General features: G+C 44.5%; 1 protein-coding gene across 1 annotated transcript in view; it reads right to left on the reverse strand.

The window, feature by feature from the left end:
• Positions 1-8,906: 8,906 nt before the first annotated feature.
• Positions 8,907-25,586, reverse strand: part of LOC147751164 (uncharacterized) — a 51,484-nt gene continuing 34,804 nt past the window's right edge. The window contains exon 3 of the mRNA XM_086933015.1: positions 8,907-9,934. Within this exon, the coding sequence (XP_086789141.1) occupies positions 8,907-9,934 (1,028 nt within the window). The remainder of the gene's footprint in view (positions 9,935-25,586) is intronic.

A 25,586-nucleotide genomic window follows, 5' to 3' on the forward strand; every position in this document is an offset into this window, starting at 1 on the left:
GCTGACTGAAAATACTGATAAGGTGTAAACAGATGTCAAATACTAGACTATACTAGAATATGCTATGATATGTCCCTTATAGACCTATACAGACCCTACCTCACAGAAATGTAAATGTGTTCCTTATTGAACTTTGATGGAATCTTTTATAGAACTTTTATATGACCTTCACCTATCTACCTCATAGCAGTGGGATATGCTACCATATAGCCACATATTTACCTAGCTCACTCGCCATATAACAATTTGTATGTATTTAGTGCGAATTATATAACTCATGTATATGTCATTGTGAAGCGCTCTGATACCCAAGGGTCACGTCCGCGCTATATAAAACTCTTTAAATAAAATAAATAAAAATATCCTAATTTCACAGGCCAATTCACTTCTTTCGCGACTGAATTCTTCTCTCTTAACTCCACCCCAGATTCTTCTCCAGTAATAATTTGGGATTCTTTCAAGGCGGCGACAAGAGGCTTTATTATCATCTTTGTTGCGCGGAAAAGGACATTTTTTGAGAAACAACATACCAAACTATTAGCCGAAATTAAACATCTAGAATACTCCTACTACCGCACTAATTCAGACACCTCCTTAAAAAAGCTTATAGCAGCTAAAATATCCTTTAATAAGTCTTCCACGGAAGCTGCCTCCTCTTACCTCTTGAAAAGTAGCGCCCGGTACTATGGAGGACAAAACAAGATGGGCAAACTACTTGCGAACTATTTAAAAATTCGTAAAGAACGGACAAAAATTGAATCCATTCGTAACACCTCTGGTGTCTCATTTGTTAAAGACGGAGACATTCTTAATGAATGTGTTTCTTTTTATAAAACCTTGTACACTCCAGAACACAATCCTTCTTCCGAGGCACTCTCTTCCTTTTTTGACTCGCTTCTTCCTCCTTCACATTCAGCCTTAGATTTTTCTTCTCTGGACTCTGACATCTCTTTATCCGAAATTAAATCAGCTGTCTCCAAATTAAAAAGGGGTAAAGCACCTGCCCTGATGGCTTTACTATTGAATTCTACCACCATTTTTCTTCTTTATTACTTCCTCATCTTCTATCGCTTTAGCAATACTTTATTCATTGCAACTCTTCTTCTGGTTTTCTTCAAGAAGCAGTGATTTGTCTAATTCCCAAAGAAAATAAAGACCCTTCTTTATGTAAGAATTACCGCCCAATTTCCCTGGTCAATTTGGATTATAAGATTTTTGCCAAGATCCTTGCCATTCACATTGACCCCTTTTTACCGCCTGTTATTGGCCCAGAGCAATCTGGCTTCGTTAAAGGTCGCCTGTCTTCAGATAACTCCAGAGTCTTCTTTAATATTCTCAGTAAAGCATCCTCCCTTGACTATCCCATTGCTGCTATCGCATTAGATGCTGAGAAAACCTTTGATAGAATTGGATGGGATTTTATGTTTCGGGCTCTTAAATGGATTGGTTTCCCTCCCAAATTGATTTCTTTTATTTCGCTTTTATATTCAGATCCAAAAGCCTCTATTTTTGTAAATGGGAAAATTTTGTCTTCTTTCTCTTTATTTCAAGGTGTTCGTCAAGGCTGCCCTCTTTCCCCTTTTTTATTTATAGTTGCTTTAGAACCCTTCTTAACGAAAATCAGACTAGATGATAAAATCTCCGGCTTTAAACTTGGAACTTCACAAGTCAAATTATCGGTATACACTGATGATATCCTTCTTTACTGTTCCCATCCCTCTACTTCTCTTCCGGCATTCGTATCTCAAGTTGATACTTTTTCCCAACTCTCTGGTTATCGTCTAAATTCAGATAAATGTGAAGTTCTTCCCTTAAATGTTCTCTGCCTAAAACAAGACTTTATCTCAACTGTTTTTTCTTGGAAAATGACTAAGATTAAATATGTAGGCTTGTGGTTCTCTTCTTCCATTCCTGACACCCTGAAAGAAAATTTTGATGCTCTTTCCAAATCATTATCCTCTTGTATTGACCGCTGGCATCCACTTTTTCTCTCCTGGTGGGGACGCTTAGATTCCTTCAAAATGATGCTCTCCCCGCAAGTTTTTGATGTCATATCCATGATTCCAGTTCATATTCCTAATTTTTATTTCAAAAAGATTGACTCCATTTTAAACAAATTTCTTTGGAAAAACAAATCTCCTCGTATTTCTCTTGCAGCTCTTAAAAGTGATAAAACTTCTGGTGGCCTTAAATTTCCTGATTTTAAATCATACCATCTTGCCTTTTCTCTTCGTCAAGCCTCTCGTTGGATTACTTCTTCTGATCAAGATCAAGATTCTCATCCTCCTCTTTGGCTGGACATTAAAAAATATTTCATAGATCCTTTCCATTTTGATGAATCTCTTGCTTTTACCTAAACCATTTCCTCTTTCCGTTCTCAAGTTATCTCTCACACTCGTACAATAATGATACTTCTTCTTCCATCCTCTTTCCCTGCTACCTCATCGCTGGACCTTCAACCAATCTGGAATAATACTGTACTACGTATTAAGGGTAGACCCTTCTTCTGGAAAACATGGAGATCCAGAGGCTTAAAATGGATTTCTCAATTAGTATCTAATCTTCTTCCTCGCTCTTTTCTGGATCTCCAATCGTCTTTCTCTCTACCGTCTTCCTGCAGATCTCAATACAATTTACTCCTCCCTTCTCTTAAGCAATATCTTCTCTCCCTACCTATTAATCCCAATATTCCTAACAAATGCACTTTACTTTTTACTTTATTATCTTCCTCTACTTCTGCCTCATCACTTTATTGTATTTTATTCTTCTCTCCAGATAGACTCATTTGTAAATGTGAATTGGCTTGGGAAAAGGACCTTGCGAATTGTTGGAACGCTCCCTTTTGGGATAAATTATGGTTAAAAATTCACAAAACGTCCAGAGCAGCCAGCACCTCTCAAACTTTATATTTCTTATACAAACGCCTCCTATTCACTCCGATGAAACTTGCCTCTTTCTCCCCTGACTTTTCTTCACAATGCTGATCATGTAAACATCCCTCTGCAGATCTAAAACATATGTTGTTTGATTGCCCTTTCCTTTCTCGCTTTTGGCATTTGATTTGGTCCCAAATTATTAAAATTTTTCACACTCAAATTTCCTTTTCTATCTCTAACATTTTGTCTAGGCTCCCTTTCTCCCTTATGGCCATTCCCTTCCTCCACCCCCACATTACTTGATCTACTTATCGCAATAGCCCTACACCTAATCACGTCCAATTGGAAGCAAGCTGAGAAGCTCACTTTCACGGCCTGGTGGAATGCTGTCTGTTTTCACCACAGATTAGACACCAGTAATATCTCCCCTATCTCTTTAGGTATTAAGAGAGATCTTTTATGGCTACATTTATCATCCTATTTATCCTCCTCAGCCATGGCATCCGCTTCTCTCCTATCCTCAGAGGAAGTCCGAAAACCCCCATGACCTCTATTTTTACATATGTTTACAGATGTTTTTATCATCTGCTTTTGTTATAACTCCTTGTCCCCTTTTTTGGTACCTATATTACCTCTGATGTTCATTTTCGATTTTTGTGATTTACTTTCATACCTTTGCTAGACTTGTACTTTGGGTAATTTTTTGACCCCTCTTTTCTTTGTTTTCCCCCTCTTTCTCTTCTCCCTCCTCCCTCCTTCTTTTACCTCCCCTTTTTACATACTATAGTTTATTATTGACTTCTATTGCAAGGTATGTATTTTATTGCATATTCTTTCATGTCCTTTTTGTATTTTCTTCAATAAATTTCAAACTTAAAAAAAACAACAACAGAAAAACAGCTGCTCTCTGGTGTTCCTCAGGGCTTGGCCCTGAGCCCAACACTTTTTAATATATATATGGTACCTTTACTGGACTTAATGGCATCCTTTGACATTGAGTATGTCTCATATGCTGATGATACTTAGCTTATCCTAACTCTAGATAAAGATCCACAGCAGCAGAAGAAAACGTTCAGCAATGCCTCTCCACTGTCTTTGAATCTTTGAATGGATGAAATCTAACCACTTCAAGTGCAACAGCCAAAAAATTGAGATCCTGCTGCATGGGATATCTAACATATTCGTTCCCAAACTATGGTGGCTGACTGACGCAGTACCCCCTCCGAACACAGTGGACACTGTAAAGAACCTGGGGATTGAATTCAACACTTCGCTGTCCTTCCACCAGCAAGCACTCTCAGTGGCCGGCACCTGCTTCCACATGATCAAAACCCTCAATGTTTTTGTTGATCTTCTTCCAGCTATTGCTTGTAAGACAGTTGAGGTGGCCTTAGTCTTGTCTCGCCTGGACTACTGTAACAGTCTTTACGCAGGAGCAGAGAAAATAACTCTGAAAAAGCAACAGATAGTCCAAAACGCAGCGGCCCGACTGGTACTGAAACTCCAAAGGGGGGCCTCAGCTTCGGAGGCACTTCAAACCCTCCATTGACTGCCAATACACAAAATGATCCTCTTTAAGATCTTAGTAATCACCTTTAAAAGGGTCAGGTTAACTGGAACGAAATACCCCAGGACTAAAACCATACGCTACCCTACGTCCTCTGAAAATTTCTTAGCACTTCCCCACTTTCACCTGACATCCAGAGGGGGAAAGTCAATGGCTGTCCTGGGAACAAAAGCTTGGAACTGCCTGCCCACCCATTTGAGAATTATGCAGTCAAAACCCATGTTTAAGAAACTATTGAAAATCTAAATTTTAGCAGCCCCAGATAATCTGGTATTATCTCTTATCTGACAGTTTCCTGTTTGAGACTACTCTCCTCCATGCCTCATTTTACCCGCTCTCAGCGCCAAGATGCTCCTCGGAGTGAAAGCTGCACTATATAAATGACCCCATTCATTCAAGATATTATGAACTCTTGCCAAAGGTGTCTTAAGAAAAATACCTAGGCCCGAGTGGAAAAAGAAAAGATTTAGGGAGTGACAATTTAGAAGAAGAATGAAGTAAGGCTAGGGAAGTCTCACAAAGTCTGTATATTGATGTAAATAAATTGATCTCTGAACAAGAGACTGTTTTGCTCTTTACACAGGTGGAAAACAACAGGAAAGGTTCTTTAGCTACTATTTCTCTGCCGAACTCTGCCTTAATGTAAAAGGTGAATGGAAACTAATTGTTCCAATAGTATACACAAATGCATATTGTGTGAATCCATAACCCTTAAAGTAGTATGATTCATAGTGTTAGTTGTAGTGCTATGTTTGAGGCCTGCTGATGGCATCATCGAGCTACCTACACCTGCACAGACACCCTCACCTATGCCAAGAGGGGAATTAGAAATGTTAGGAGACCAACACTTGTATACCGATTTGTTTAGAGGGGATTTTACATGAAATGCCTATGCTAGGTTGCTCTATGAGTATGTGGACACTAAGGAGGCAAGGGATTGTTACGTTTGCATGCAATTGCCTGCTTTAGTAGCTGAAGGTATTACTTCAGATTCCCTTCACATATGGTATTAGTTGTAGTTTGCCTCTTAGTATATTCTATAGCAATGGTCATTTGGAGTATTATTTTCCAAATTATGATCTAGTTCTTTCTGAGGTGTTCAAGCACCTGAATAAACATTCATATGCTAAAACGGCTGATGAGGCCGGCAAATATTCTGTTTCATCCCAAACAATTCATGCTGCTTATGCACACCAACATAACTTAACATGTGTACTAACTGACACTGAAAAGAAATTAATTGATCAGGTAGAAGATAGATTTAGAGCTGTGGTAGCTGATGCTGAGACTGCATTTTGAGTTCAGAAGTGAACACAAGAGGAGTGGAACCAGCAGACTGCAAGGAACACTGAAGAGTTGTTATTAGATTGGCTACACCGGGAGAAATTGTGTGTGTACCACGACCGGAGTAACTACAGCTCCATATTTGTAGGGAAAGTGAATGCGATCACTCATTTGAAGTTTATGGATCCTGGAAGTTGTTTGTGGATGGAAGAGATCCAGCGATTTCTGGAGTTTATTTTGTTTGTGGGAAGAATGCCTTCTTTAAATGACCTCTTAAATGGTATGGCATTTGTTATTTATGTGTGGTGTTTCCAAAGATTTATCAGGTTGACGATTTTGATCATCCTGTTTCGGAGGAGAAGTCAAGACAAGACATAGACGTGGTTTGAGTGCTGGAGAAATTGTAGGAGGCATTTATGGAGCAATAATACCAAGTGTTGGTATGATACTGAACGACATCAAGATTAGGAAATTGTCTACAGTGGTTGATAAGTTATCTACTAGTACTGCTGGATCTTTGTTGCTCGTGAATACTGAGATAGTATTAGATCAATGGTTTTAAAGAACCGTCTTGCTTTACCCATCCTGCTCACAAAGGAAGGCGGAGTCTGCAGGGCACTTAAAGTTCAGGAGTGTTGTGCTTATAATCCTGACAAGAGTAGGCCCTTACAGAAATACATAAAGAACATTACTGACATTCATAGAGACTTGAGAGGAATGGCTGCTGAAGGTGTTTGGGATTCAGCTGGAAATGGAGATAATGCTGTAGGCAGATGGTTTGCAAACCTGAGAAGTGGTATAGTTGGTTCTATCCTGAAGCCTTTGCTTATAATTGGCATTTGTGCACCTGTCCTGGTAGGTGTTGTCAAAGGGTACAAGAGAAATCAAGAAAGGAAAGGATAGAATCAGAAATCAGGAGAGATATGGTTGGAAAGGGCTCAAGATGAATACTATCATGATTTGAAATGATTGGAAGAGTTAAAAAGAAAATGAATTGCAACAAGAACGGTTTAGATTGGTCTATCTGAAAGGATCATCTGATAAGATGATAAAGATTTGATAATGGGTTGATAGGCCATCAGAGAGGGGATTGGAGGAGAGTAGTTCGGGCCCCTTTTCTGAATTGACAGTAGAAGTGCGTTATAATCATGGATAGTCTGCACTCACATATATTCTGTGTGACTAGTGTATTAAAAGAGAAATACGAGATGTCGAAATATCCTCAGGATTAACTCAAATCACCTGTGCACTCTAGAAATGTAACTGACAAGATTGTGCATTAAGACTTAGGGGATAACAAACTAAATGTGTTTGGAAATTTTGTTTAATATTGCATTTATGACACTTGTACTTTACGGTTTGCCATTCATCTGGCAGATGCATCAACGAAAATACCTCCCGGTAAAACACCGAATCGGTAAAACAGGCCGTTACCGAACGCAAAACCAGAAAATGCTATGCATCAACCCAAAATTGGAAAAAAATAAAGAATCGCTAAAAACCCCCCGCGGTAAATTACCGAATCGCAAATCAGACAATCGGAAATAACGAACACTAAAGCTGACCTCGGAAATACCGAATCGCTATTAAAGAATCGCAATGGAATGCATGAAAAATCGCTAATACCGAAAAACCCAAAAATCGGTATTTAGCATGAGCAAAATAAGGGGAATCACAATCAGGAGGTAAAGTAATTTGAAGGATAGGAAAAAAAAAATACACCTCATCAGCAGGTGCTGACAATCAGTAACCCTTCACAAATGCCCTGGGAAACCCCACATGTCATCCAAAATGGCTGCCCCTACGTGCTTGCTAGGAGGAGGAGGATCAACGCCCAGGCCCAGCGCAGGAGGATGATCCAGGACAGGGTCTTCAGGGTGCGCATCACTTTGCTGGGGCAGACCAAGGAACAGGTGTACGATAAGTACAGACTTAACCGTGCCATGATCATGCGCCTAATAGCAAACCTGGAACCATCACTGCAGCACGAGACCCGTAGGACCAACGACATACCAGCCCATGTCCAGATCCTATGCTGCCTGCACCTGCTTGCATCTGGAAGCTTCCAGGGGGTAATAGCTGAGACTGGAGGCGTGCCGCAAAGCGCATTATCACGCTTCTTCCACCGGTTCCTAGAGGCCATGCTGACATTAATAAATCGCCACATCACCTTCCCCACAACCCCCCAGCAGCTGACCTGCACCAAACGGGAATTCTACCAGGTGGCACAATTCCCCCATGTGATAGGGTGTGTTGACTGCACGCATGTCCCCATCTGTCCTCCATCAGCCACCGAATACATATTCCGCAACCGGAAGTCATATCATTCTATTAATGTGCAGGTGGTATGCAATGCTAAGTACATAATTACGGACCTTGTAGCCCAATTCCCCGGGAGCACACACAACGCTTACATATTCCGTCACTGTGGCCTCCACAGGCGCCTGATCAACGGTGAATTTGTAGAGGGACACCTACTAGGTACATATCGATGCATCATCGTACTCTCCATCCACTCCATCCCCAATGTATATTTGCATTCATGCTGATGACCATTCTCTCCCCATCCTGCAGGTGACAGCGCATACGCATTGCGTGAATATCTACTCACTCCCTACCTCAACCCAGCTACACCGCAAGAGCAGCGCTACAAAAGTGCACACATCAGCACAAGGAATGTGGTTGAGCATACATTCGGCATCCTCAAGAGTCGCTTCCGAATACTGCACAAGACTGGAGGTGCCTTGCAGTACGACCCAGTGACCTGCTGCCAGATCATTGCAGTATGCGCCATCCTGCACAACATCACCACCGGCAGGGGGATACCCATAGAGGTGGATGGAGAGGATGAACTACGTGCACAGCACCCCCCCCCCCCCCCCCCCCCCCCAACACCAACAGGCGCATGTGCCCAACACAGCTGAAGGGCAACGGAGGCGGACATACATCACACATCATCATTTCTGAGACAGGTAAGAGAGTGCCTTGACAACAGGATTAGATTTGCAAGGGTTTAATGGTCATGAACACCTGACTGGTGCAAAAATATGTAACACAAACATGATGCAGCTGCAGTTGAAGTCAAACTTAAATTGTCCCTTCTCAAAACTGGTGATGCGTGTGGCACTATAGTCTGCCCATGGTTACGTCACCATGGACAGTGTGACTTTGCCACATGTCTACTTGCGTTTGCCGCGTACCCCCAGTCTCTTGTCCTGTGACTCCTCTGCTTCTCCACGATGGGTGTCAGTGGCTGTTGCATTGCGCCCACTGCGCCTCCTCCCGCTGGTCTCCGGCAGGGAGACGCTGCTGACACTGGAGGCTGCCTCACTCCTCTCTTCCGCTCCCAGACTGCTGACACTTGCTGACCCAGGCTGCAGTTGCTCCACTGCAGTGGTCACCCTCTCAAGGGCCTTTGCCACATCCCCACAATAATGCCCTAGGTCCACTTGCAGGGACACGGACCTGCGGGACAGCACAGCTGTGCTGTTGCACACCTTATTGATGGCCTTGTTAGTGGAATTCACAGCGAGCATGATCTGCCTGTGACGCCGGCGCTCACTTTGTTGGCCTGTGACTACGGTGTGTGTCAGTTCCTGCAGGCAAAGCTTGATCTCATTGTTGCCGGCAGCTGCGGCAGTGGTGTGCTCACGCACAGCGTCAGTCATGTTGCCTAATTTGTTGCAAAGTTTCGTCATGGAGAGTTTCATAGCACCCATGTGTCTCCCCTGCAGGTGCTGGACACGCAGCATCCGGGTCTCCACAACTCCGTACCCTTCGGACGGATCCACTGGTCTTGCAGCTGCCCGACCCGGGGGTACAGCCCTCTGTCTGATACGCTGACGTGCTGCAGTTTGGCTGGTTGGAGTGACGACAGCCAGGCGTGGGACATTTTGGGGTGCTGAACTCTGCTCCAACTCCATCACGGGCAGGGAGGGAACATCTGCCCTGCGGCTCTGCGGAGTGGGCCGCACTGGTGGTGGTGGTGGTGTCTTGGACCGCGAGGATGGCGGTGGTGGTGGTGGTGTCTTGGACCGTGAGGATGGCGGTGGTGGTGTCTTTGACCGCAGGGATGGTGGAGGTGTTGTCCGCCGTGGTGGTGAAGGGGACATGGCTTCAGGTCCCTGTGAGCACTCCGCATCGGTCAACACTGGTGTCTCTGAGATGACGAGGCGGCCACTGTCGTCAGAATCGATGGGGGATGCATCTGTGTGTGAAACAGTGCATAGTTATTATTATGGTATTGTATGTGAAAATAGCTTTGGCATCTCACAATAAAGTACTTTTTTGGACAGACATTTGGCCCTTTGCAGCTGACTTCACCTCTGGGATCAGACATGCACTCATTTATGTATTGACTACAACTCCCATGGTGCAACACAGTGGTTAGGGTATGTGTTTTGGGGACCGCTACATGTGCACTGGGTCTGGCATGGGGGAGTGGGCAGGGAATTACTACACGCTGCATTGTTACGCTGCCATGCATCTTACCTTGTCCTCCTTCCGCAGCACCAGAGGTGTCCAGACGTGTGACCCCCACAACAGCTTCCGGTTCTATGGTGGACTCCACTAGGTCTTCCAGGGCTGTGTTAGGTGTCACATTGGATGTGCCCCCACCTGTGCCAGCAGCATCCTTGACCCTCTGCGCAATCCTCTCCTTGGCCCTCTTACGCAGGTCATACCAGCGTTTTTTTAAATCGTCAATGCTGCGGTGGGTGACTCCGCAGGCATTGAACTTGTCCTTGATGCGCAGCCACATCTTTCTTATTTCGGCCTCAGGCACCTTCAGCGACAACTTCCCAAATAGTCTGTCATTGTTGCTGGTCACACACTCTATCAGGATTTCCAGTTCCTTATCAGAGAACTTGCGTTTTCTCTTTCGGTGTGTGTCCTTTCCCTGCTGGGGGGCCTCCTTCTCCATCTTGTCCTGCTTGCCTAGTCCTGGTTGCTGCTGGTCAGTCTGGGTCCTCAGCTCCTGTGCTCTGCCTCCTCCTCTGAGCTCCTCGGAACACTGAATGGAGCATGGGCTGTCATACTTCCTGGTTGTGATGTCATCGGCCTGCTTCCGATGCGTCGCGTATTTTTCCAGTTTTCGCTATTACCGATTTCGCAATTACCGGATTCACTAATACAGGATCGGTATTTACTAACTCGGTATTTGCATGTCTCGCTAACGTACTTTCGCTATTTAATTGCGATTTTTACCGATTTGGTAATTTTTACCGATTTCATTGATGCATTGCGGTTTGCATGTCCTTAATAGCGATTCCTTATTTTTCGCTATTACCGACATGTAATACCGATTTTTGATGCATATGCTTATATATCTGTTAAGGTATATATTGGACTTGAAAGGGTCTCTGAATGGAGTCTTGATGCAAACCCACGTGCACTTTTGTCTCCATAACCTATTTAGCAGTAATCAAACTAGTCATTTTCTTTTTGTTATATAGGGTGAATCGGTCCCGTAGATTAGACTTCATCCTATATAATCTGTAGTTGTATACCATTGGGCTTTGATTGGGGTATATTAATCTGTTTCAGACATAAACAAACTAACCTGAGTTTAGTTGTCGACCTGTCGTTATTGTATAGCAGTTTGGCTACTCTAGAATTTAAATATTGTGAAAAGGAGTTCTACCTTTACCTTTCATGCTACACAACAAGATCTATTGACCAGGCTAATGAAGAGGACGAGGTCCAGCTTTCCACGGGTCTGTATCGATAGCAAATAAACTCCGAGGCAAGTGAAATTCCTTTTCTTTTTTTTTTTTTTTTTTTTTTTTTGAAAACCTTTATTGGAAAATCAGGATATACATGCGCAAGCCCACAACCACCATGGCCGGCTGCAAAGACAATCAATAAAAACAGGAGAGTAGCATGCAATAGGCAAATAAACTATCAGGATCCATCAAAGTATATTATACGGACTGTGGGGTATGCGACATAGGATATGCGGTTTTCTTTTTTAAATTTAGAAGAAGAGAGGGGGCCGCAACAACCAGGACTACACACCTTACGTAAAGACATAGAAGAAGCAGGGGGGATAAACCCCAGTGATATTCGGTGGCGGGCTATACGTAAAGCAACTCTACAGTCAAGCGGCCGTAGCGTCAGAACCTAAACAGTAGCGACGATATAAAAGGCAACTTTACCAAGTCCGATCCCCGAAAGCCCACCCCTAAAAAGCGAGGAATAGAGAATCATGAAGATGCCAAGTATAGAAAAAGAACAAAGGTGTGAGACCCCGTGACGCCAGCCCCACTAAAGAGGAAGACCCTCCCAAAGCCGGAAAAGAGCGATAGGGACCATAGAACAAAACAAACTAAAACAACAAACCCCCCCCGCACCCGCCACCCTGCACCCCTGTAATGGCTACGGCCTAACCCACTAACAGCGTGCCTGTCGCCCCGGAACTGCCCCACAGTAGGGAATTATAAAGAGTGGAGGAGGAGAGGAGCGGACCCGCTCCTGGGCATCCGGTGCCCCCTAGCCGGCAATTGACCATCTCAGAGCAAGGGGTAATCATTGAGCAACGTATACATAGTAAGGAAAACTACTAGCAGTGCGTGTGAATTAACACATCGTAATCAGGATTAATCACAAGGCAGTACAGGTTACATTCCCAAAGCATTAATACCCACTATAGTAGCAATAGCATGATGCATTACCCCCTGCAACCAAAAGCACAAGCAAGAATAGAAGCCAGCCTATAGCAGTCCCTCGGCCCTTCTCGTACGTGAAATTATGAGCACAGTACATGAACCAAAGCAGCAAGAACCAGGTCAGAGTAAAATATTCAGGAACAGAGTCAACTCAGCGCAGCATCATGGAGGTCAACGTGTCGCGCAGCCCTCAAAGTAGTAACACAGAGGACGGTGACCCGGAGGGGGGATAGTTATCCTTGTCCAGTCTTGCGTGAAATACCAGAGTCAGCGACAGTACCAATCTCCAGAAAGTGCGGCATGTGAAACCAGTCAGTGATACAGCCCTCCCAAACTCCATGGAACAAAGCAATACAGGAGAGCCCCAGTTCAATGTTAAAATACAGCAGGAACAGCGTAAAAGCAGTCAGCAGCAGGTCGTTGGGGAGGGATATTGCAGCCAGATCCAGAATAGCATGTCCAAAACGCCCGGTGCATCCAACCGCATACATATGGTAAATCCGAAGACGCCGTGTTTTCGACCATCCAGCTGCGGTGAAAGGCGCCATCTTGAAACCTCCTGGCGCTGAAGACGGCGTCTCGCTGTACACAAGCGGGCCAGATGAAATCAATGGCTCCATCGCTAGGATCATGGTATCCAACTTGCCCCCCAACAATAGGGCGCCCTGCACCAAGGTGTCACGGAGGGCAGCCAAAGATGCAAGTAGTGCGTCGAGGCGCAAACCAGTTCTGTATGTCCCGTGTGGTGTGGTCTCTTCCACCATAGTAGCACGGGCAAAGCAGGGGCACAGCAGGGCCGATACGGAGCTGGGGCGCGGGCTGGAAGGCGGCGAACAATGTAGTCCCCTCGGCAAGGCCATCAAGAGCAGTTCAAATGTGCCGCTGGAGTTAGTGCAGGTGGAGGGTGGCTCGCAAAAAAATAGGGAGCCTGCCGCAACACTCGGAATATTAAGTAAATACCTGTCGGCGGAGTGTACACAATGTTGCACTGTCCGGGGACGCAGGGGCACAGGGAGAGTCTCGATCTTCGCTTAGAGTCAGGAGAATCACCCTCACACGCCCCCTCAGAGCTGACCGATCCCTCCAGGTCAGCAGCGGCCGCTGTTGTTTACTCGGGGTCCAGCCTCACAAGATGGCCGAGTCCCCGGTCTTAGAGCTGCTGCGGGCCGCTGGAATCGCCGACGTTTTCTCGCCTCCAGAGGCAAGCACGGACCTCGGGATTGCACCCTCGATGATCGGATACTTTCAGGACTCCGTACCCTCCGTCTTGCCGCGGCGGTGCGCACAGGATGTATGTTCGTCAGGAGACGATGATCGGAGCCGAGGGACTAGGCGGCCATCGCGGTCGCCGGCTTGGCTCCTCCCCCCCGTGAAATTCCTTTTCAAAGTTTATTGTTGAAATGTGCAGGAGCCCACAGAGGTGGAATCTTGTCCTCTGCTTTCTGTCTACAACTATCGTAGCAGCGGCATTTCAGAGCTCACAGAGCTAGTGAGCAGTCATGGGCCCCATCTTAAATAACGACATGTTAATAGCAGGCACTACATGTACTGTTAAACAACAACATTTCTTGAACACGTACATGCCCAGAAAATGTAGGGAAATAAAGAAAAGACTAATACAATGTACCTATCATTATAATGTATGATAGGTGATCAACACGGTCTCTCACCGCACACTCACCGCCAGACTCCACAACACCATTATACAGGGAACCGTCCTCGACTAGCTCTGCTCCTTCCTCACCGGTAAAACCCAAAGAATCAGACTTCCACCCTTCTTCTCCGAACCCACAGAGATCAACAGCTGAGTACCCCAAGGATCATCGCACAGCCCTATGCTCTTCAACATCTACATGGCCCCCTTCGCGCCATTGTCAGAAGGCACGGACTCAGCATAGTATCCTACACTGATGTCACCCAGCTCATCCTCTCCCTCACCAAGGACCCCATCTCCACCATACTCAGCTTCCAGGAAGGAATGAAGGACGTTGCATCCTGGATGAGCAACAGCTTCCTAAAGCTCAACTCGGAAAAGACAGAAGTCCTTGTCCTCGGACCCTCCCCCTCTGCATGGGACAACAGCTGGTGTCTGACTGCCCTCGGCAGAACCCCACCCCCACGAACCACGCCCGAAACCTCAGCATCATACTCAACTGCTCCCATTCCATGACCCAACAGATCAACACAGTTGCCTCCACCTGCTTCAACACCCTCCGCATCCTTCGCAAGACTTTCAAATGAATCCCCCCTGAATCAGGAAAAACCCTCACCCACGCACTCAAAACCAGCAGGCTGGACTATGGAAATGCCCTGCACGCCGGAATCAACAAATCTCTGCTCCACAACCTCCAGACCATACAGAACACCACAGCTAGACTTGTCCTCAGCATCCCTCGATACAAACACATCACCCAACACCTGCAACACCTCCACTGGCTCCCTATCGAGAAGAGACTGACTTTCTAGATACTCACCCATGCCTACAAATGCCTCCACAACACAGGACCCCAATATCTCAAAGAAAGAATCTCCTTCCACGTACCCAAGTGAAACCTCTGATCGGCCGATCTCGCCCTCACCGAGGCCCCACGCATTATCAGACCAAGAATAGGTAGAAGCACCTTCTCCATAGCGGCTAAAACCTGGAACGAGCTCCCGATCAACATCAGACGTACCCCCACTCCGCACATCTTCAGGAAGATCCTCAAGACCTGGCTCTTCGACTGATTGGAGCTGCACCCCCCCCCCCCCTCTTACCCTAGCGCCTTGAAACACTTACAGGTGTGTACTGCGCTTCACAATTCCCTGATTGATTGATTGATTGACAGTGTTGTAGAGTGGAGTGGCATAAAGGGTCATGTATTGGAGTAACATAGAGTGGAGTCGAGACATGCGGTGTACAGGAGAGTGGCATAGAGTAGAGTGGACTGGTGTAGAGTGCATTGGTGTACAGTGTTGCAAAGTAAAGTGGTGTGTAGTGCATTGAGTGCAGCAGCAGAGAATTCAGTGGTGTACAATGCAGTGTTGTAGAATGCAGTGGCATAGATTAGAATGTTGCATAGTAAAATGTAGTGGCATAAATTAGAGTGTTGCGTAGTAGAGTGAAGTGGCATAGAGTGCAGTGGCATAGAATGCAGTAGTTCAGAGTGGAGTGGTGCAGAGCGGAGAAGTGAATAGTAGAAAGGCTTAGAGTACAGTGGTGTAGAGTACAGTAATGCAGAGTACAGTGGCATAGAGTGGTGCAACGTAGAATGACATAGAGTGGTGCAGAGTAGAGTCTAGTGCCATAGAGTGCAGTGGCATATAGTAGAGTGATGCGGTGGCCTAGAGTTCAATGACAGAGCGCTATGGCACAGAATGCAATAATTGAGAGTAGAGTGTGGTAGAGTTCAGTTGTGTGGAGCGTAGTGGTGCAGGGTAAAGTCATAGAGTGCAGTGGTGTAGAGTTACGTAGAATGCAGTGGCGTAGAGTACAGTGATGTAGAGTGCAGTTGCGCTGAGTACAATGGTGTAGTGGTGCAGAGTAGAGTGCAGTGGCATAGGTTAGAGTAGTGGGGAGAAGAGTGCAGTTGCATACAGGGGAGTGGCTTAGAGTAGAGTAGAGAGTACAGTGGCATAGAGTGCAACAGCATATATGTCAGCAACATACAACGCAACTTCGTAGAATGCAGTGGTGTAGATAAGAGATGTAGCATAGAATACACTGGTGTAGAGAGCAATGGAGCAGAGTAGAGTAGATGTCATAGAGTACAGTGCCATAGAGTGCAGTGCCATACAGCACAGTGGCATAGAGTGCAGTGGCATAGAGTGGTGCAGAGTAGAGTATCATAGAGTGCAGTGGCCTAGAGTGATTCAGAGTGGAACATAGTGGCGTGGACGGTTGTGAAGTGCTGTACAGTGTAGTGGTGCAAAGTAGAGTGGCCGGGAGTGCAGAGTAGAGTGTCACAGAGTGCAGTGGTGTAGATGGCATAAAGTGCATTACATAGAGTAGAGTGGCGTAGCGTAGGCTACGGTGGTTTAGAGTAGAGTGCAGTGGTTTAGAGTAGAGTGGCATAGAGTGCAGTGGCATAGAGTGAAGTGGTGCAGAGTGGAGTAGAGTGACATAGAACGCAGAGGTGTAGAGTAGATTGTTTCAGAGGAGAGTAAAATAGCCTAGAATGGAGTGGTGCAGGGTAGAGTGAAGTGGCATAGAGTGCTATGGTGAAGGGCAGTGGCGTAGAGTAGAGTGGCATAGAAAATGCGGTAAAGTGGTGTAGAGAGCAGTGGTGCAGATTAGATTAGAGTGGATTTCCATAGAGTGAAGAGGCGGAGAGTGTATTGGTATATAGTAGAGTGTATTGGCATAGAGTGCAGTGGCGCAGAATGCAGTGTTGGAGAGTGGCCTATAGTGGAGTTGTGCAGTGGCCTAGACTAGAGTGTTGTACAGTGCAGTGTTGTAGAGCAGAGTGGCGCAAAGTGCATTTACATAGAGTAGAGTGGTGCAGAGTAGAGTAGAGAGGAATAGTGCAGTGGGATAGAGTGAAGTGGTGCAGAGTGGAGTAGAGTGCAGTGGTGCAGAGTGCAGTGGCATGGGGTAACGTGGAGCAGTGCAGAGTAGAGTAGAGTGGAGTATACATGGTGTGGTAGCACACTGCCATTACAGGCAACACATTTGCACAGACATACAGCTTTACTAATAAAAATAAGACGATGAGCTCCTATGCTGGCAAAATCTCGCGAGATCTCGCGCTAAAGAACCACAAGATGACATCACTACGGCCATAATTGTAGTCCCAAACATCGCAAATATAGCGCAATGATCACAGGATCTATGGCTCGAATCTAGATAATAAATGCTAGGCTAGCGAAATGTCAACAACATATTTACCAGATACAATCTAGCAGAATAATCGCAGGATCTCTAAATGAAGTAGAATAACAGACAATTAGTAAAGAAAAAGTCCAAAGTGCACATGTTTAACCATGCATCCTTGTGGAGAGTTAATAATACTCCCTAGGTGGTGTAAACAACAGTGATTATGAGGTAGTATGGGTCAGTCAAATAGCAGAATTTACCCCAAACACTCTATATGTGAAATAGATGACAACAGAATCACGTCAGTGGCTTCATTAGTATAGGCATTGTAGTACATCGTAACTACTATCCTATGCATGGCAGTGTTCCTTCTAAACCTTTCAGACCAGGTAGATCAGTGTATGTCAATTTTCATATACCTTATAAAGAAGGGCTAACTGTAACCCCTACTGTATAGGGATAGATCATTATAGTAAGGTCCAAGGAGTCTCATCATTTACATATGCCTTATAAAGTAGGGCTAACCGGTAATAACCACTGCTGTATAGGGATGGATTATTATAGTAAGGTCCAAGGAATCGCATCATTTAATCCCCTTTTGTCAGACTGAAGCTTATAGATCCATTTCTGTTCCTTTCTGAAAAGGTAACCGGACACATCACTTACATGACTAGGTATATACGGCTTTTCCAGAACAGTCCATTGGAAATCCGTTTCAAGGTGTGCCTGGTCCAAGAAATGTCTAGTGAGCCTAGTGTGGCTTTTCTTACAGCGGAAAGAGCTTTTATGTTCTAGCATTCTAGTCCGAACTCGCCGAGTAGTCATTCTACATACCGTATGGAACAAGGGCATGTCAGCATGTAAATTAAATTGGTGCTATTACAATTACTGAAAATTTTCTGCAACCAAGGTCTGTTAGTACCTATATCTATCTCCCTAGTATGTTTGGTCTGTGGACATACCGAGCACGTACCGCACGGGTGATGCCCAACCACTGGAGGGAGGTCCCATAGGGTTTAACCCAGTTTTTTAGGAGTCTCTCTTGGGCGTGTGTGAACAAGTCGATCTCGGATGCTATTCGCCCTTTTAAATGCAAACAAAGGTTGCGCAATTTTCTCTTTCCCATGGTTCAAAAGGCGCCAGTGTCTTTTCACGATCCTTTGGATGACATTGCTTCTAGTATTGAAAGTGCTCACAAAGGTGAGTCTTTCCAATGGTGGTTTTACAATTGGAGCTTCGAGGAGAGCCTCTCTGTTGTTGTTAAACGCTCTTTTCCGTGATCTTTTGATGAGCGACTTTGGATTGTGTCTATCCCTTAGTTGTGCACATAGATTATTCGCATGTACCTCAAAGTCCTCTCTGTTGGAGCAATTTCTACGAACACGTACAAATTGACCATACGGTAAATTTTGGCGCAGGGACTTTGCATGATAACTCTCATACAGGAGAAGTGAGTTTCGCGCCATTGGTTTCCTGTAGAGTTCATTTTGCAGGCCTGCGGGAGTGACATAGATCGACAGATCTAGGAAAGCAATTCTTTCTCTATGTGCTTCCATAGTGAATCTGAGGAACTGGTTTTTGCTGTTTAGCCACCGGTGGAATTCATTGGCTGAATCCAGCGTGCCTCTCCACACCACCAACACGTCGTCAATATAACGCTTCCACCACCTAATGGAGGTGTGGAAGGGGTTGGTGGGTGTCAGTACGTGTTGTTGTTCGAACTGGTGCACGTATAGATTCGCCAGGCTCGGCGCAAAAACGCTGCCCATACTTGTTCCAGAGATCTGGAGAAACAGCTTGTCTTCATGTTTGAAAAAATTCGTTTCATAGCCAGGGTTGCTAAAGCCATTATAAACGGTACTGGTGTGATGGTCTCCCCTATACTATCCCTCAGGATGGATGTGACAACCTCCAAAGTTATTGGGGGCATGGTAATGCACTCGAAGTTCACTCAAATTGTCTCAATGCTTTTTGTGATGTATTTCATATACGTTGTTGGTGCACAGGTAGGTACCCTACTGAGCCTTTAGGGTATACACTAACAATTTCTGACATGTGTGCCCTGTGGACATAGGACTCACTCCTTCCTTGCACTCCTTTCTCTTTCAATCAATTATTGCTCCATTAGTTCAGGTCGCTGTTTGTAAATTTTATTTTCATTTTCAAACTTTTACTATGTAGCGAGTTTTCAATCAATGTGTTTTCATATTCTTTCATTTGTACATATTATTTACATCATTTTGCTAAGTCCCAATGCATTTCAAGCAATCTGCTCTTCATCAGGGGATTGCTTTCTCTGAAAATGTAATACATCTTGTTAAGTACTTGGTCCATTACCATATACGTACATACAGAAGCTAAATTACATATATATATATACATGTGCTTATTATTACCCATTATATCGTACTCTTATTAGAGTGTATGCCTGTTTTAAGCTGACACGAATAGCCATTGTTTGTAAACCGTGCACATATTATACCTTATAGCCCTAATGACTGGAAAGCGCGCGTTACACTGACCTTAATGCTTCACTTTAACTTTCAAAACTGTAAAGGGGACAAAAAGAACCTTCGGTAAATCACTTACTCAATTAGAGTCTAACGTGTACTGAAACACGATGTTCAAAAGCCCTGTTCTTACCCGGTACACAATTACTCTCTTTCCTCCTCGCTACCTTGGCGTTCGTCGCTCTATCCCTTTGCGCCGCTCACAACTCTATATCTTGCTCCCGCTCACGTGACTACGTGGGTGTGCGTGTAGTATTTACTAGAAATTTAAAGTGACCCGCTCTTCAGATAAAAGTCGCCGCTATGCTTACTACATATATGTTAATTAATGTAGGCGATTTAAGTGATGTTGTTAGGTACGTGTTTGCGCTGAGGTATATGATGTGTGTGCAGAGGTACACTATTACACTGTACAAGTAGACTAAATATATACATGTGTACGTAGGTACATATTTACATATCAAAGCTGGAGCGTAAATCAATAGTCTTGTGAGATTGTCCTTATAGAAAGCAATTTAAATCGATCCGTTCATTCAGTCCTTTTGGCTGCATGGTACATAAGAAATGTATCCAAAACACTTCTCTTCTTAACAGATAACTGTTATTGTCTCTTCCTGGGGTGGTCGCGACTGTTTCGAGTATACAAAATTTCAGCTGGCTAGCATTATGGTTGGCTTGATTGAAGTGGACTGCCACAGTCGATTTCTGATTTTTCAATCTGATATTGCTTTTATGCTCTATTATACGTGTTTTTATTTTTCTTTGAGTTTTTCCCACATAGGATAACCCACATGGACATCGTAACATGTACACAACATTTTCTGTGTTGCATGTGCCAGATACTTTTAAGTTGATAGGTGTGCCCTTTGTTGGGTGATTGATGGTGTTTCCTTTAATGATAGCTGAACAGTTGCCGCAATTGTAGCATGCTGATGTTCCACTGTGTTTGGTTACTTCTTGTGTTTTAGGTTGTTTAAGTAATTCTTTCAGGTTTCTTGTCCTTTCGTACGCAAAGATTGGTGGTTTAGAAAAAATTCCCTTAAAATCTTCTTCTAATGCCAGTAGTGGCCAATGCTTTCTGATGGTGTTTTTAATTTTGGCACTTCTGGTTGAGAATTTGGACACAAATACGCTTCTTTGTTCTTCTTGCTTGCTTACGGGTTTTGGAAGATGTTGGCGCTGCAATTTGTCTGCTCTGTTCGCTGCAGATTCCAAAATGGGTTCAGGATATCCTCTCGTCTTGAATTTTTGTAGTGTGGCATGTTTGTGTTTGGAGTATAGTTCATTAGTTGACGCTATTCTTTTTATTCTGAGAATTTGAGAAAATGGTAGATGGTGTTTCAATGAAGTTTGGTGGAAGCTGTTGTAATGAAGTAAATTGTTTCTATCCGTATTCTTAGTGTATACGCTTGTTATGATTTTTCCATGTATGTTGGTCAATAGCACATCCAAGAATGATAATTCTTTATTACTCATTGTACTCGTGAACTGAATTCTCTCGTTTTTTTAATTCAACTCCTGTAATGCTTGTTTAAGACTTGTTTCACTCCCTCTCCAAAGAACGAAAATGTCATCAATGTATCTTTTATATACAATTAAATTGTTCTTCCATATTTCATTTTCCAGTATGTGGTCAACCTCAAATCTGTGCATAAATATATTCGCATAGATCGGCGCGGCACAATTGCCCATGGAAGTACCGGATGCTTGTATGTAGAATTTTTCTTCCCATTTGAAATAACTGTGAAACAGCGTAAAGTGCAACAGTTCCATTATAAATATTTTGAGGTCCTCGGTCTTGTCTTCATGTATAAGCAAACTCTCTATGCAGATATTCCCAAATCATGGGATATTGAAGTATACAACTATTTCTCGTCTATACTTGCCATAATCATTTCTTTGGTAAAGTTTCCTTGCTCTTCTTCCAAAATATTTAAGAAATGGGTTGTGTCTCCTTTATGTAAGTGCTCGTTTTTTGCACTATATTCTGCAAATACTTGTCTATATATTTGCCAATGGGTTCATGTATCGAACCGATAGTTGATACAATTGGGCGTAGTGGTGGATGGTTGAGGTCTTTATGTATCTTTGGCGTCATATATATATATATGGGGTGGTTGGATTGTCCTTTATGAGATAATCTTTCTCTTTTTGGCCAATGGTTCCTTTTGACACTGCTTTGTCAATGATTGTTTTGAGAATTTTAATAAATTCTTTTGTTGGGTCTATTGTCATGATTGTGTAAGTGTTTGAGTCTTGGACGTGTGCTTCAACATTCCTTTGGTAATAACTAGTATCCATTATAACTAAGGCGCCGCCTTTGTCTGCTTGCCTTATTGTGATCTGGTCGTTGTTAGCTAGTTTTTGCAAAATGTTTATTTCTTGGATTGCCATGTTTGATTGTTTTGTCCTTGGAGATTTAAATATCTCTTCAATTTCTGTAATTACTACTTTTTCTTTTTTCTTTTTTTATTTTTGGTAAACCTTTATTGGTACTTAAATCAGTTACAATCAAAGCAGTTCAGACCATCATGATCGGCCATCAGGACAGAAGCGGTTAAAACAAGACAAATAGTCCATTGCAGCACAAAACTCCGCTCCGCAAATACTCGGTTGTAACCCAGGAAAGCATTATTACCAGAAGGTAACAGGATTAAAGAAGGTTTCATTTTAAAATTAAATAGAAAGAGCAGGATCTGTGGCATTACACTTAAGACATAACAAATCAAGGGATAATCGAGAAGCAGGATATTCACAGTCCGGAATACTGTCGGTAAGGCATGTATGTTCCAGTACAGTACCAGGATAGTCAAAAAGCAAAGCATTTCTCCCACCGAACAGTTCCAGGCCGCAGTGGCAAAGCATTTAAAAATCGACCCTCATTGTCCGAAATAAGAAGAGCATGTAAAGGATTATCTCCACGCAGATCCCAAGAAAGAGGAGAAAAGAAGAAAGTAAAGTCTAGCCAAGAGCAACAAAAATAAAGAAGGCCATAGAAACGAAAAAGAAAGGAAGAAAAACAACAACACCCCTCCCACATCCCCCCACCCTGCACCCCTGCATGTGGCTATGGCCTACCCCCCTAGCAGCGTGCCTGTCGCCCATTATATGAACCCGAAATATAGACAAGAGAATCAGAGAAAAGAGAGAGAGACAATAACACACCATAAGTTAAAGAAGAAAGAGAGGAAAAGAAAAAGGATAACTAGCATCCCGCGATAGGAAAAAGAAAACATGTGGAAGGTTCCCGTTGCGGGCACCCCGACCCCCCCCCCCCCCCACCGTCACACAGCGTTTCAACTACTTCGGGAGTAAAGTCATAACATTGGGAGCACCCACTTAAACAGGATAGTATTAATAGCTCAGCATTTCAAGTCCCACAGGAGAGTATAGATCTCCCCAAGTAGCAACAATGGCGCCCCAAGCGCACTCGACTCCCACAGGCCCGCAAGATCCGTAGCACAAATTACACCAGTCATGTAATGCCGGGCCGGGTTAGAAAAGTACCAACTGGAGCACACAAGTCATTCCGGGAGAAACCAAAGCCTCTACGACGTCACATGGCCCGGTTCGCTCAACCGCCGTCAACCTTCACCCACGGGCCAATTGTCCTTTAGTCGATCCACTCCGAGCCACCAAGGAGTCTCTGAAAGGAGCATGGCCTCCTCTCAGCCACCATTAAGTCGCATCCACATCCAGCCGCGGCTCCTCCGCAGGGAACTGCAACATGTGTCCCACAAGGAGTGACGAGCAAAGCTGGTGGCGGCTTACAGTTAGTCATCGATCCAAAGGCAATCAGAACATCCTCACGCCACTTCCAGAATGTGATCCTCCGGCCCCCTGGGGGTATTCAATCACCACCCCCCGGTATCCAATGCACTCGGCCGCCGCCATAACTAGGTAGAACCCATCAAGTCACCACTTTCATAGGGAGCACCACCGCGGCGCGGTGCAGACAAGCTTCGGAGTCGCCGGCCCCCGCCAGACAGGGGGTCGTAATTCACCGGTGCCCCAACAATAAAGCAACACACGGATGCCATTCTCCCCCACCACTGGCTGGTGCATACAGGCCCCCCCAGCCCAAGAAGTACCACAGCAGCATTGTGCCCCCACCGGCACCAGTGAGCCGGAGCGTAAGTCGCATATCAATGTAGACAAGCAAATAGTGTACCTCCAGGGAAACAAAGAGCAGTTCCCAGTGTCCGGCTGCAGATAAAAGGTCATGGGAGGGTGGGGGAGGGGGGGGGGGAGAAGCGAACAGCACAGAGGGATAGTGCAGCACGCCGGTAGCGGGCTCCAGCGGTGTCGAGGGGCATGCTGACCTCCATGACGGGAGACCGGCGTCTTCCGGGTCCGTGTGGCCGCTGTTATTCAACTGGCGGCCGGAAGCAGTGCAGCGCGAGGTCCCGGCTGCTGGCATCGGGCGGGCCGCACCACGCAAAGGAGCACATCTCCGTCTGTGGAACACGGATTTTCGCCAGAATCGGGCGCCTCATCTCGGCGTCCCCTCCGACGCGCAGATGCTCCGTTTCGGCACGGGACAGGCGATCAAATCGGGCGGTGGGGGAAGAAGGTCGGCGGAGCCGGGACCCCGTGCGGCCATCTTAAAACTTTTCTTTTTCCCAAGGACCCCTAATTATTGGTTTCTTCCTCAGTTTGCTTTTTGTTCTATTTTCTGTTAGCGCTGGGACGCTTTCGGGCAGCCATGCGCTTTATAAATCTAATTTCATTTCATTTCATTTCATTTCATTCATTGGTCGCCGGCCCGACTCCGCCCCAATTACTACTTTTTCAAATGCGTCTAACACTTTATGACTCACCGGAGCCATAAATTAGCTTTTGCTTCTCAGTCCCAATAGTGTGTTTTCTTTGATTTGAGTGGACGTTGGCTCAATTACATTGCCAAAAAAGTGTCTTAGTCTCAATGATCTTAGAAATTTGTATAAGCAAACTTTAGTTTCCATAGATTAGAATGATACGTGGGGACATATGATGATCCTTTTTGCAGTGTTTTTAATTCCTTTTCAGTTAATGTTTGACTGGATATATTTATTACTAGATTTTCAGGACTTGGCTCCTTGTGTTTTGAGCTACCGCTTCTCGGCTTGTTTGTTTTTTTGCTCCTCCTGGTTCTATTTGTGGTTCTGGGCCTGTGCCTAAAAATTTCTCCTGGGATTGTGTAGATGTACTTGCACCAGGTCTATTGTCAGGGTTTTGAGTGCTTGGTTCAGTTGACGGGCCTGGTTTGGGTCTCCTATCATATGTAGGGCGTTTTTGTTGAGAATCGTCAGATGATGTGTCATCTGTAGATGCATTGGGTTTCTGTTGACTTCTTTTTGCGTATATGTCAGCCCAAGAATAAACTTCACCCAAGCGGTAATCTGTGGTACCCTTTTAAACTTACGTAATTTCCTGTCATTTATTTCCTTTGCGTACTCATCTAGTTTTTTGTTTGTGTCATCCAATATTTTGTCCCATTCTTCTTTTGTTGTTGTTTTTACTAATTTGTCTTTAACTTGGTTTATTTCCTTTCTCAGATCCTATATTAGTTTCTATAGCTCTTCAACAATCAGTAGTATAAGATCTAGTGAGCATTTATTTAATATTGCTTGCCAACGTTCTGTGAACCTTGCGTTATTTTTGCATAATGTGGATTTGAGAGCAATCCTTAGACCATGTGGAATACGTTGCGCTTTGTGATATTTGATGAGGGTGCTTGCGTGCAATTTTTGGTTTACGATCCTTTTTGATATGTATAAAAGTTGTTTTATGGTAGCTTCCTTAGACCCAGTACTTGGATATATTTCTTCAGTTTCCTCTATAAGAGAATAAATGTGACTTGTGTCATCTTCTGTAAACACTAGTGTTTCTGCTCTATGTTCCGTTGTA

This window comes from Lissotriton vulgaris, chromosome 1_1 (genome assembly GCF_964263255.1).
Source record: "Lissotriton vulgaris chromosome 1_1, aLisVul1.2, whole genome shotgun sequence".
Classification (NCBI taxonomy): Eukaryota; Metazoa; Chordata; class Amphibia; order Caudata; family Salamandridae; genus Lissotriton; species Lissotriton vulgaris.